The sequence below is a fragment of the Solanum verrucosum genome, unplaced genomic scaffold (genome assembly GCF_900185275.1).
Source record: "Solanum verrucosum unplaced genomic scaffold, falcon-dt-bn FXZP01000261.1, whole genome shotgun sequence".
NCBI lineage: Eukaryota > Viridiplantae > Streptophyta > Magnoliopsida > Solanales > Solanaceae > Solanum > Solanum verrucosum.
The window spans coordinates 12,815,400-12,828,930 of NW_026019969.1; the positions used below are offsets into that span (position 1 = coordinate 12,815,400).

Here is a 13,531-nt window from a genome sequence, read left to right on the forward strand (position 1 = left end):
AAACCAACTTGAAAAATAAAATCTGAGTCCGGACACGTGTAAATTATACATTACTTTTGAAAAGTTTACATTATATATACAAGTTTTTAGTTGTCAAATACACACTAAACCCCTTTACAGTATTGCTATCGCCACAGCTTGTCTATTTTTCTTCCTCTTTCTCTCAATTTTAGCGATTCATGGCTACTGGTATTCCAATTCAAAGATTCCCTTGGGCAGATGAAGCACCCAGTTCAATTGGGTCATCCTCAATTTCAAATGTACCCAATAAAAAATGGCGTAATTGGTTACCTCTCTTCGTTGCCCTTGTGTTTATAGCAGAGATTTCTTTTCTTAGTAAAATTGACATGGCTGAAAAAGCCAATCTTGTTAATTCTTGGGCTGACTCCTTCTATCAGTTCACCACGTCTTCTCGGTCCACCACTGAACTGGCTGTTGATGAGGCGGAATTGGGTGTTTTGGTTAGTGAGGTTGATCAGGGTTTAGTACCAGGGGGCTGTGAGGAGTGGTTGGAAAGGGAAGATTCTGTGGCCTTTTCCAGAGATTTTGACAAAGAACCAATTCTTGTTCATGGCCGTGAACAGGTTACTTTTTACTTCTGCTAATTAATCCCTCCTTTCAATTTGTTTGTGTGGTTTTGACTTTGATATGAAGTTCAAGAAAGTAAAAAAGAGTTTTGAATCTTGTGGTCTTAAATATGTCAGTAGATATGAAGTTTAAGAAAGTAAAGAAACTTTTGAATCTTGTGGTGTTTAGTACTAAAGATATGTAGAATGTACCAAAATAAATGAGTTTTAATCTCGTGGTCTTAAAGATTTCACTAGAGGAGTTCAAGAAAGTAAAGAAACTTTTGAATCTCATGGTTTTTAGTACTAAAGATAGGTAGAATGTACCAAAATAAATGAGCTTTAATTTTGTGGTCTTAAAGATGTCATGTAGAAAGTCAGAATTGAAGAGTTGTCGAAAATGGATGGAGTTTTTTTTTTTTTTTTTTGTTGAAATGGACTAAATAGTAAAGTAAGACAAACAAATTGAAAGGGAAGGGAGTATTGAGTATTGGAAATAAATGGGCCAAATGGAGATAATGGATAATGGGATTCATATAGTGGAACCTACTAGTTTGGGATTTAGGGATAGTTGCTTTTGTTTTCAACACTGGTTTTAGTGATATTCCTAAGTCTTTTTAGATAATGCATTTACTTCTTTTATGGATTTGTTTGCACGCTACATAGGGCTCTTTTATTATAGGGCGAGGAGTCTGCTTCCTGAATCCCATATGTGTTGACATCACGGTATGCTTAAGAGTGCATGATTGACTTCAGACTTTTGGATTGTATCTCGGATATAGCAGGAGAGTTTTCTTAGGTGTGATGTCTTTTGGTTGTTGTGATTTGTTTGCGAGGAGACTTTAGATACAGGTTGAAATTTATGATGAATTTTGATGTCTATTCAATCACTATACCTTATACAGAATTTGATGTCTGTTCAATCACTATATAGACATTTAACTCCTGTCCGGTGGGATGTAAGTTTGGAACCAATTTCGATAAGAAGTCTGATGCAGCATTTCGGCTACCACGACAAGCTGGCATAGCTAGCGTGCTACAATCTATGGAGTCAGCTCAATACTATGCTGAGAACAACATTACTCTGGCACGACGGTGGGTAAGCACATTATGAAAAAGTTTTATTGCATTCCCTGCCATCAATGGACAACTGTCTTTCAATTTTTCTAAGTAACATTTTTCATCACATTATTCTTTAGTATGCTATGCATTGTTATTAGATTTAGACAGCTATTGCATTATAAGCACATTGGCAGCTATAGATCCTTTGTCCAAAATTTTGCCATAGGCAAGATGTTTAAAAACTGATAACATGAATGCATGCTTCGTTAGGCAAAAATATATTCCCTGTAGAAAATAATTCAGATTCAGATTGGCTCTGCATTTGCTGTATTCTTTGTTCAATGTGATTTTGTGAGTGGATAGTGCTGGTTTTCTTCATTCCTTTAGGGCAACAAGAATAAGAACTTGGCTTTTCTGTATGGGCATTTTGAGGATGAGGGGAGAACTTAGTTTCTGAGTGGTGTAAGTCAAGCTCTTCCTATTTTACTTACAAAGAAGTTCTTTTCTTTTTGTTTACTTTATTAAGGGTATCTAAGATGATAATTATAATTTATCTACTCTTGAGGTCTTTTGGTATGCCAGATGAGTTAAAGGGGGCTTACAACTCACAGCTAGGTAAGTAGATCAGAACTCATTTTCAGTGTCTAATAGGAACAACTTTTGAATAGTTAAGGTGTTCAACAGATATAGGGTTGGGTTGGGTGTCTTAAGTGAATGCTATGGCTAACTTTAACTGGTGGTGTATGACTTAAGCCTTTACCGAACCATAAGTTTATGTGCAACCATACATATTAAACAAAAAGAAATTACTTAAAAGTTGCAGAGCTAATTGAGCACCACCAGATACTTAAAGCTATGCCAGCAGAATCTATCATAAGTTTGATCACAAAGTTAATTTATCTACCAAAAGATCTTTTGATTATGTTGTAGTTGAGATTTTTCTATAGCCTTGCTTAAAAAATGGCTTAGCATTATAAACATGGTACTTAAACCAATGCTACCTGCCATGACGGATTCTGAAATTGCCTTGGTTAGTGCTTCTTCTTTATATCGAATCACAAAGTCAGTCTATGCAGCCAAAGTTCTCAAGGATCCTAGTGTGGTTGAGTTTTAAAATTTGCATCATTTTGCTGACCTATTTCATTTTTTTCACTCACATACAGAAGGGGATATGATGTTGTAATGACAACAAGCCTCTCTTCAGATGTTCCTGTTGGGTACTTCTCTTGGGCTGAATATGATATCATGGCTCCAGTACAACCTAAAACAGAGAATGCCTTGGCAGCGGCTTTCATTTCTAATTGTGGTGCTCGGAACTTCCGCTTGCAAGCTTTAGAAGCCCTTGAAAGGGCAAATATCAGAATTGATTCTTATGGAAGTTGTCATCATAACAAAGCTGAAAGAGGTTAGTATACTTCAATTATCCAACTTCTGAAGAAAAAGGATAAAATATGGATGGCATTTTTTAAGTAAAATAGTACCACTGTGGAGCTAATTCTTGTCCTTGGGATAATATTATGGATTTTGATTGACTCTTCCTCGGTGTCAACACATTCCTTCAGAAGACAGGGTTTTTCTACCAATGCGAACTTTATGTTTTTTCTCCTGGCTAATAATGTAAGTATGCATGCATGTTGTCTTTATATTATTGGTGTAGGTGTGTGATTAGAGTTTATGCTAGTCCAGTGATTTTGCCATGTCAATGGGCTATTTTGCTCTTGTTCTTGATTAAAGTTTGAGTTGAAATAAGTTGGGATACAGTATTTAAATTGTTGAATTTCATTCTGAGGAAATTATATTGAGATTTGTTGAAACAAAAGTATACCGAGAAAAGGTGTTGTGGATAAATCATCTATGTGGATGTGGGGTATTTTCTGTTCTTCTTTACATGCATTTGGTTTAGGTTTGCACTGATATCCAATTAAATCTTTATTGTTACTTGTCAAAAAGGAAAAGGAAATCCAATTAAATCTAACTTATCCAATTAAATCTTTATTGTTACTTGTCAAAAAGGAAAAGGAAATCCAATTAAATCTAACTTGTGGTCTCTGTTCTCAATCTGATGGCAGTTGACAAAGTGGAAGCACTGAAGCGCTACAAGTTTAGCTTGGCTTTTGAGAATTCTAATGAGGAGGATTATGTAACTGAAAAATTCTTTCAGTCTCTTGTAGCTGGTAATCACATTTGTATTTCTTAGTTGGTAATGTAGACTTGGAATTTTCAGAGTTGAGTGCATATGTGATTTTAGCTTAGTCCTTTCTCCCTTTACAGGAAAGATATAGTTGCTCCCATTGTATGCTGATGTGGTTTTAGTTAGATCTTCTGTATTTACTAGCAGACCTCGGAAGGTGGAAATATTTTTGATGAAGTAATTGGCTTCATTAGAGGCATCAAGAAGATGCATAATAGTCACAAAATATAGAAGCAAAAGCAAAAGAAAACCTGTTAGCTCCTTTTAGGAAAAGAAGAAGAAGATGTCTCATGACCAGGGAGCTAACAAGGAGGTGCATTGGCTGCATTTAGCCTTTCATTCCATCAAAACATCTTCTATTCCTTTCAATCCATATGCTCCCAAAAATATGAGCAGGCATCATCTTCCAGATGCTGTATGGTGCTGTCAACTTTCTCGCTGCTCCAACTCTCTAGAGTTTCCTTCATGCTGTATGGCATGCTGTAATGCCATTTCCAAAAAACAGAATAAAACATATTCCAGAGAGCTGTTGCTACTGTACAGTGCGTAAATAAATGACAGTTTTGCATCTTTATGACACAGTATATAGAACTTACAGTTACTTATAAAAGTTGCAGGTAGGACAAACATTTGAGTTCTGATAAATTCTTGATACATTCAACAATGGTTTGGATTTGGACTTGCATTTCTGTAGCTTGAACAATGTGAGGCTAAAGATATAGGAATTTTTTTGAGGTGATTATGGGGGTATCATTTTTTTTTGACAAGGGAAACTCCCCGCCCACCACACAGGAGAGGTAACTCGGACGAGCTCGACCCAGAAGGCAAACCCCTTGCTTTTGCTGGCAAGGGGTTTCGAACTTGAGACTTCCAACATTCCAACATGGAAGTGGCCGCCTCGAAGAGTTACAGGGGTATATCTTAATTTGAGTATTTTCTTTATAAGCTCTACAACAATAACAACAACAATGCCACAGTCCTAAATAAGTTGAAGTCACCTATATGAATCCTCACCGACCATGTTTCTCTATTTAAATTTATCTCATGCCATAATCGTACCAAGTAGATATAAAAGTAAAAAAAGTTAAATATACATAAAGTAAAAACCAGTATTAGAAGTCTTCTATATTTTTACTAGCTTATAAATCTTTTATTAAGGCAAAAGTACTCCTTGGCAACCCTTTGGGGTAGCCCAATGGTTTGGGGTTGAGACTTCCATGTTGGAGGTCTCAAGTTCGAAAGCAAAGGGTTTGTCTTCTGGATCGAGCTAGTCGCACCGAGTTTACCTAGTGCGGGTTACCTTTCCTATGTGGTTTGCGAGCTATTGCATAGGAGCGGGGTTTTTACCCTATGCGCACCCAAAGGGTAGCCGCTGCGGGTTTTCCTTGTCATCAAAAAAAAAAAAAAAGTAATCATTGGCAAAGCATCGGGTCAGACTAAACATACTAACATGACCATATTCCTAATTAGTGTATATATTACCTGTATAGATTTTTTCTTTCATTGTGCATTATCTTTAGCTAAGTCTGAATGGATTCCAAGAAATTGCAGGTCTATCTCGTTCTTCATTAGCACCTTTATTCACCATGGTTTTACACCTAAATACCGGTGCATCTGAGGTTGGCACATGATATGACCAGATTATCTCAAGTGACTTTCTCTCCTTTTAGCCCCAATGTTTGCTACTTGCATCGTTTGGTTGGTATGGTTCTGTTTATCTCTTCTAATCATCTATTCCCCGAACATCCATCTTAGGATCCGCATCTCTTCAATACTCATCTTGTCAATATGTTGCAGTTTAGTGGCCCAATATTCACTACATGTAGAACGTCTCCATTTCAACCATCTGGTTTTGATTCTAAGATTAACCATCTTCATCTATTGTTCCATACTCTTGGAATTGCATTTAGGCACCCAAATCCTATCCGACTCACCTTAACTTTGCTCTTCATGTTGCCTAAACTTGCAGTGCATATGTTCAATCTTACTTCTACTTATCCTATGAAGTGCTTCTCCACAATTCAAGCTTTTGGTTGACACCATTACTGATGTTGTCAATTAACACAATATCATCAGCAAATAACACACACTATAGAACCTCATATTGTATTTTGTTAGTTACCTCATCCATAACTAGGTTAAACATATAGGGGCTCGATGCCGATTATATATATGTTCTAAGACTATATTTTTGTTCAAGGTTTTTCCCATGTTTGAGATTTTGAAAATCTTATCAGTTCAGGTGAGATCGTAAGGTTTTCAACTCTTTACTGCTGACAAAAGTAAGACTATAAAACTTGTAGGATCAATCCCAGTGGTGGTTGGTGCTCCAAACATCCAAGACTTTGCTCCTTCTCCTACTTCAGTCTTGCACATTAAAGAGCTAAAAGACGCTGTATCAGTTGCCAAGACTATGAAGTACCTTGCTGAAAACCCTGTTGCATATAATGAGTCATTAAGGTATGCATCAATGAAAATTGTCCTTTCTTTTTTGGCTCCAGTCGTTCACTTGATAATGGGATGGTGCTCTTCTTACTTGTTTGAATTCCCTCAATCACAAATTTGATTATCTGCCTCTCCTTTTTGGATTATCCCAAAATTTATCCACTTTTCTAATGTGTATAGACTTTTTTTCTAAGTCATCTGCTACCTTCTCAACATAAAATTACTAAGAAAGTAATACTGACCCATTTTACTAAATTGTTTTCACTTCTGGTATTTCCAGTTTTTGACCAACTTATATCTAGATACTGCCTTTTAATCTGAGCTGGATAAATAATTTGGGATGACAACACAATGGCTCTCTCTCTCTCTCTGTTTATCTATAGTTATAAAAACACTTCTTCCCTTTTGAGTTTTACTAAATGCTTCTTAATTTTAATGGGGCATCTAACAGATGATTTTCTTTCGTCATTCAGGTGGAAGTTTGAGGGTCCATCTGATGCCTTCAAAGCCCTGGTTGATATGGCAGCAGTTCATTCATCTTGTCGTTTGTGCATCTTCTTGGCAACTAGAATCCGGGAGAAAGAAGAGCGGAGTCCAAAATTTATGAAGCGTCCCTGCAAATGTACCAGAGGGACTGAAACTGTCTATCATGTATATGTACGTGAAAGGGGGAGGTTTGAGATGGATTCCATTTTCCTAAGGTATTTTCAATCTCCATTGACTTCATTCTAACCCATGAATATCTAAGCATATTTTCTTTAATTATCAAAAAAGATATTTACCATATTATCTCAATATGTTAGAGCAGACACGTGTCTACTTTTTCCCATCAGTTCCACTGCTTTTATCCTATTAAGTATTTCTTTTAGCTTCATTTTCTGTTGTTTCTCACTCAACCACTCAATCAATGACAATTTTTGACAAATATTCTCCAGAACTACACCTGACAGAATAATATTTCAGATTTCTATTTTCTGAAATCTCCCATGCTTTTCTTTGATCTCTGGGAATGGTGGACTCTTTCTTTGTTCTTGCTTCCGTTGTCCAGGATGCACCTGAAAAGAGTATCATTTACTTCTCTCTTTCCCTTTTTTCTTTCACCAAGTTATGTGATTATTTTCATGTTGAAGAGCTAAAAGTGGAACCTAGTTGGTGTTTGACCATAGGATTTGGGGGCCCGATTTGAAGTTTTTATTTGAAACCAGCATTTCTTTATGAAATCTGCACAAAACTTCAACTTCAATTTTAAATCTCAAATTCTCCAAAAAGTAGGATTTCAAATTTCAAGTTGCGATTTCAAAAAATTTTAAATGTAAAATTTGACTCATAACTTTATATTGTATAAAAAAAAGATTCATAAGTTGGTAGATATAAATCCAACCTTACCGTATTTATATTCACAACCATATTTACTTCTACCAACCATATTTTTATTAAATGTGTGCTCAACGTGAAGAGATTGTACCATGTGGGAGGATTATATTAAAGAGTAATTTCACTACACTCATGTTCAATTTTCTTTTTTTATTGAACTAAAGTTCGATCAATAAATGTTGTATTTTTTAGAAAGGTCTTTTGGTAGTGTATGGTACTTTGTTATGAACTATGGTTTTGCTAATTTGGTAAGGTTGTATAAGAATTGGGTAAGTTTTGATAATTTTTATAAATTGTGGGGTTTTCATGTTTATGAGAAAAAATACAACTTAGGAAATTCATATTGCATGTCCAACTTCAAATTACTAAATCATGTCTAAACGGTCTGCAGCCGATGTTGGCCCCTTATACTCTCTGTTTGTCTCCATGTTTACGCAAAGATAAGAGCAGAGATGTTTTCACTTTTGATTTTCATGATCATATTGCATATTAACCTACCAATAAGCTGCGTGGCTTAATGAGTGTTTACCGAGAATTCATGTGAAATACATAGAGACGATTTCAACCTCTGCATCAGCAATTCTAATTGATTCATAGGCTGAAACAGGAAGTTCCTGAAAATTGTTGGTAGTCGAGCAACTAAGAGAAAGGAACTTGGAACCCTTTTCATTTAAATTTGCACTGAAATTCTTAGTTATTATATGGAAGTTTTGCACCCACTATATCTAGCGATTTATGTCCTGTACTTTTTCCTTCTGTTTTTGCCTTATCTCGTTGATGTACTTTGAATGATCATAATTTCTGTATCTGCGCAGGTCAAATGATTTATCATTGCAGGCCTTTGAATCTGCTGTGCTTGCAAAATTCAAGTCTGTTAAACATGTTCCAGTTTGGAAGGAGGAAAGACCTCAAGTACTTCGTGGTGGAGATGAACTCAAACTTCACAAAGTATATCCTGTTGGCTTGACACAGAGACAGGCATTATATTCCTTCAGATTCAACGGGGATACTGAGTTCAAGAATTACATCAAAAGTCACCCATGCGCAAGATTTGAAGCCATATTCGTATAGCTGAAGTTTGAAGTTTTGCTCGTAACAGAATTGCAAGCCATGGTGTAACTCTCTGTTCTTTCCCCGTGCCTTTGTTGTCTACAAAATTGGTTGTGGATCTTGCCATATGGATGCAACCAGAGAGTCGGGAAGTTATTGTTACAAAGGGTGAATCTGATATTTGGTGTAAACTTCTCATCCTTCACATTTTCAAGCATAAGGAAGGCCAGGAAGGATCAAATTTTGCCTCCTTTTTTTTTTAATGGATATGCCCATAAAATAACAAGTTATATACACTGACAACATAAGGATTTTTAGTGCGGTGAGCAATTCACCAAGTTGATGGTATAGCTGAGAATTGTAAGTTTTAGTTCAGACTGCAGGTTAGTGTTACAGGTATTGACAACGATACAAACTTTAGCAACGGTTTCATAATCATGAATATAAGTTTCTAGCCATGACTATAGTACTTTTTTGTGTGGTTAATTAAAGTACGAGAACATTATTTTAAACGCTAAATGTAGTCGTTACACAACCATAAAAATATCACTGAGGATATTCGAATTGCCAAGTCCAGCCAAAATGTTCAGTACAAACGGAAAATTTTTCTTTCGAAAAACAAGATTATTAAAATTGAGGAAAATGATTTTCCTAGTGAAATTAGAAAAAATAAGTTTCACAGAGTGATTTTTCTCCCCACCATTCAATATATTTCATCTTTATTCATCCCACCCTGCATCCGTGCCATCACTGTCACCTCCCATAGTATTTGTCTAGATTATATATAAATATTTTTAAGATGATTGCTTTTACTTGCTTACTTAATACAAGAAAAAAAGAGTAAGAAATTCACTTATTTTTAAAAAAAATTATTTTCCTGGTACCCAATACACCCCTAAATGTATGCTTGGAACCTTCGTTGTCCAAAGACGAGTAGAGAACATGATGCTCTTTTTTTTGTTATTATATTTCTTGTGTGTACTAGGGGGACAGTGTCACTTAAGTTTGGGTGAGAATGAAATTTTTTGTTATTTTGTCTGTATGAACTGTATTACTCATATTTAATTCATTTTTATAAAATTTATCTTTTTTCTTTTTTTCACTATGTGTAAACACGTTAATTATTTTATATTAATTTGCCGCAAAATCAATTTAGAAATTTTTTCCATGTGAAACGAGTGACATGTTGGTGAGTATTGGACAATAACAAATATAAATGTAAACATAATTTTGTTTTTAATATATTTGAAAGTAGAGTAAAGTTTTTACTAAATAAGTTTTTTGGTCAAAATTGAAGAAAATAATAGTGTTCTTCTATAAGTGATGCAACGATTATAATCATACATATATCACCATTAAATGTTAAATAAATATTTATAATTTGAAAAAAAAAGTTAATCATTGCATTAATTGTTTTTTTTTTTTTTTTTGACATAATAATAGTGTTCTTCTATAAGCGATGCCCCCCTTTTTTTTTTGTTGAGGACGAGTACGAACTTGTTCCTTTTTATCATCTTTGTGATTATATTTCTTGTGTAGGAACAAATAGGAACGAGTAGGGATAGTGCACTCTTTTAAATGTGGGTGAGAAGAATTTTTTTTGTTATTTTGTCTATATTAATCATATTATTCATTTTTTTTTAAATCTCTTTTTTTCACTATGTGTAAACACATTAATTATTTTGATTACTGTTTTGTGCAATTATTTTAGATTAATTTGTCGTAAAATTAATTCAGAAAAGTTTTTAATGTGAGTCAAGTGATGTGTACGATGAATATCAAACAACAACAAATACAAATTTAAGAAGTATTTCATTTTTAACATATTTGAAACCAAAATAAACCAAAATAAAGTTTCTACTAAATAAGATTTTTGTCAAAATTGAAGAAAATAATAATGTTCTTTGAAGCGATGCGACGATTATAATTACATACATATTATCATTTAAATATTGTATTGTTTAAAAAAGTTTTTTTCTGCATATTGAAATATTGTTGAAATTGATATTTCAAAATTCACGGCTAATATTTAAAATTTGTTTGCTTTCTTTACTCTTTAATTTTATATATTTATAAAGTAAAATACACAATTTTATTTTAACTTCTTGATGATTGAAATGAGTAGAAGCAAACACATATGTTATTACTCTATGATCACCTTTTGTGGATATAGCTTACTTAGATTAAGAGCTTGCTTGGCATTGATGTTGGCAGCTCATAAGTCATAAACACTTATTTTGAGAGAAAAACATTTTTCTTTAAAATTAGTTGTTTGGCAAACCTGTAAAACTTTCTTTAAATGGAAGCAGAAACAATTTTTCTACTGTTGGAAATAAATTAAAATTCTCTGCTTTTAAAAAAAACAGAAGCATTATTTTTTATTTATATATAATAAATTCTATATTTTATTTTTGACATTTATTATTATTTTTATTTATTATTTTACAGAATAAAAAAAAGAGGTAACAACAATATTTTTGCAAGATTAGAAAAAAGAAAGAATAACAATTCAAGATTTCAACCCTCCAAAAAAATGTATAATATAATATTGATTGAAAATTTGAATATAATAAAAATAAAATTTTAATCTTGTAATAGATGTTTAATCTAGTTTCTCTCTATAAAGTAATCTTACAATTAAAAGTACATTAATATTTGCCCTTTGTTGCAATTTGACTCTCAAAAATATATTTTTAAGAAAAATTAGTCAAACACAATTTGCTTATAAAAAGCATTTTTCAAATGAATTAACCAAACATAAATTGTTTTTTTTTTTCAAAAGCACTTCTTTGAAAAGCTATTTTAAAAAAGTTCTTATGTTAAACGATAAAAATTATGAAAATATATTAGAAATATTTATAAATTATATAAAAGTAAATACTTTTATTTATCAAATAAATTTTAAAAATTATATATATAATGTCGAATTGGTTTAATCTCGGGTTGACTTTTTTTAAGTTAAAACCAACTCAAATATAGTCACATTTTTTCCCAATATCAAACCAAGTCAAACAAAACTACTAGTCGGATTATTTTTTCCAATGTGACTCGATTTGCGATTTGATTTGATTTTCGATTCAATTTTGTTCACCCCTAATTGAGACTATTTAAGCATTTCAGATTTTCCCTCCTAAAATACCACCAGTGAGAGTGTGAGACTATTTTAATATTTCAAAAATTTCTCATAATTAATTTTTATATTACTAATACTTGCATAACTATGGTCAAGTACAAATGACCCCTTAAGAGTATAAATTATATTTCATGTTTGCCTACAAATCATAAAAATGAAATGGTAAATAAATAGCAAGTTTTTCGGGACAAGTCTAGCAAAAAAGAAATAGCTAGTCATTTCAGAATATGGGTTGTTTAGTAGAGTATATAAGAATAATGTTAAATAGAGTGTATTAGTAATGCTTGTATTAGCAACGCATGTATTAGCTATGCCTTCATTAATTATACATAGATTATTTTGTATAACTTACATAAATCCCATAGTGTAAGACCTAAATTACATTATATCCCTACTCTTTTTTATTTTACAAAAATTCCTTAAAATATCAGTCATCCGGATACATTAATTGTGATACATTATAAAACTTGTCTGTTGCACTTAATATGAAATATTAGCGTAAAATTAATTTTCTTTCCCACAAATCACGCATAACTGATTGATATCAATCCCTTCCAATTTGTAATAGCTTCACAAAATTCAAAATTCATATATCAATTCATCAAAGATCCTTTCAATTTTGATTTAAAATAATTCAAAATTTTGAGATTCAAAATTCTTCTCCCAATTCATCGAAGATCCTTTCAATAAGTTTCTTTTCACAAGTATTATTTGTTAAAGCTTCTTATGCGGATGACGAGGAACAGTTTCTTGCTACACTTTGTGTAGAATTGATGAGAGTGAGGGTTTGTAATTATTGTTCCCAAGAGTCTCGTCTACGGTGAAACAAATATTCTGTTGTCACTTTCTTTTCCTTGCATGGATGGTGAGATTGAGAAGCTGCGTAATTTCACGCGAATTTATTGTTCCTTATAATATCATTAAATTGAGGAACTGAGTTGTAATTTTGTTAAAAAGAAATAATTGTGATAGTATATGGCTTTCTCATTTCAATCCAAAAGCTTCAACAAAATTGGTGGAATGATTTCAACTATTGTAGTACCTGTCTTTTGTTTTTGCTCCTCCTTTTTTGTCAATCTGATTTATCTTCATATCCCTGGAAACTTACTTGGTTAAGTACAAAACAAGTTGTCAATCTATTCAATATTGACTATATACTTGTATATTAAATGCCGAACTCGAATTCTCGCTGCTTCTGCAGGGTAAAAGAAATGGAAAATGTAGAAGAACACAACATTGATAGAGCAACTGGATGGATTTACATGTATTAACTTTTATGTATTTATGTATCATGCTCATAAAATTGTGCATGATACATTACTTTTTAGACGATACATTATATAACTTGATACTTGTAAATGATACATTATGTAGTGTTTATGAATCAAGTACATTTATATATATTGAACATAATAAACACTAATCGAAGATTCAACAACATGAGAGTTATGTATCAATACCTTAAATAGGAACATGATACATTGCATAAAACAAAGACTATTATAGTTGTGATGTATCAGATCAGTAATAACACTAACAAAGACTAATTTAAGAATCAAAATAAACGAGATACATTGACAATTTGTATCTTTGGTAGTGATGATCGTGTAATGATAGATTCAACTTTTTTCCTTCTTTTTTGAGCATTTTTTCAACAATAGATTTAGAACTCGAGCATACATCCTTTTTTTGACTTCTCCGCTCTTAAAT

General features: G+C 32.8%; 2 protein-coding genes across 2 annotated transcripts in view; both read left to right on the forward strand.

The window, feature by feature from the left end:
* Window positions 1-134: 134 nt before the first annotated feature.
* Window positions 135-9,139, forward strand: LOC125816109 (glycoprotein 3-alpha-L-fucosyltransferase A-like). Its single transcript, XM_049495702.1, has 7 exons — window positions 135-584; window positions 1,501-1,661; window positions 2,792-3,033; window positions 3,698-3,802; window positions 6,123-6,279; window positions 6,738-6,965; window positions 8,454-9,139. The coding sequence occupies exons 1-7, from the start codon at window positions 180-182 to the stop codon at window positions 8,707-8,709; spliced, it is 1,554 nt and encodes a 517-aa protein (XP_049351659.1). The 5' UTR covers window positions 135-179; the 3' UTR covers window positions 8,710-9,139.
* Window positions 9,140-9,561: 422 nt separating this feature from the next.
* The window catches only part of LOC125815375 (probable LRR receptor-like serine/threonine-protein kinase At1g67720), a 191,655-nt gene continuing 187,685 nt past the window's right edge, over window positions 9,562-13,531 (forward strand). The window contains exon 1 of the mRNA XM_049494837.1: window positions 9,562-9,566. The gene's annotated coding sequence lies outside the window, so the exon portion shown is untranslated. The remainder of the gene's footprint in view (window positions 9,567-13,531) is intronic.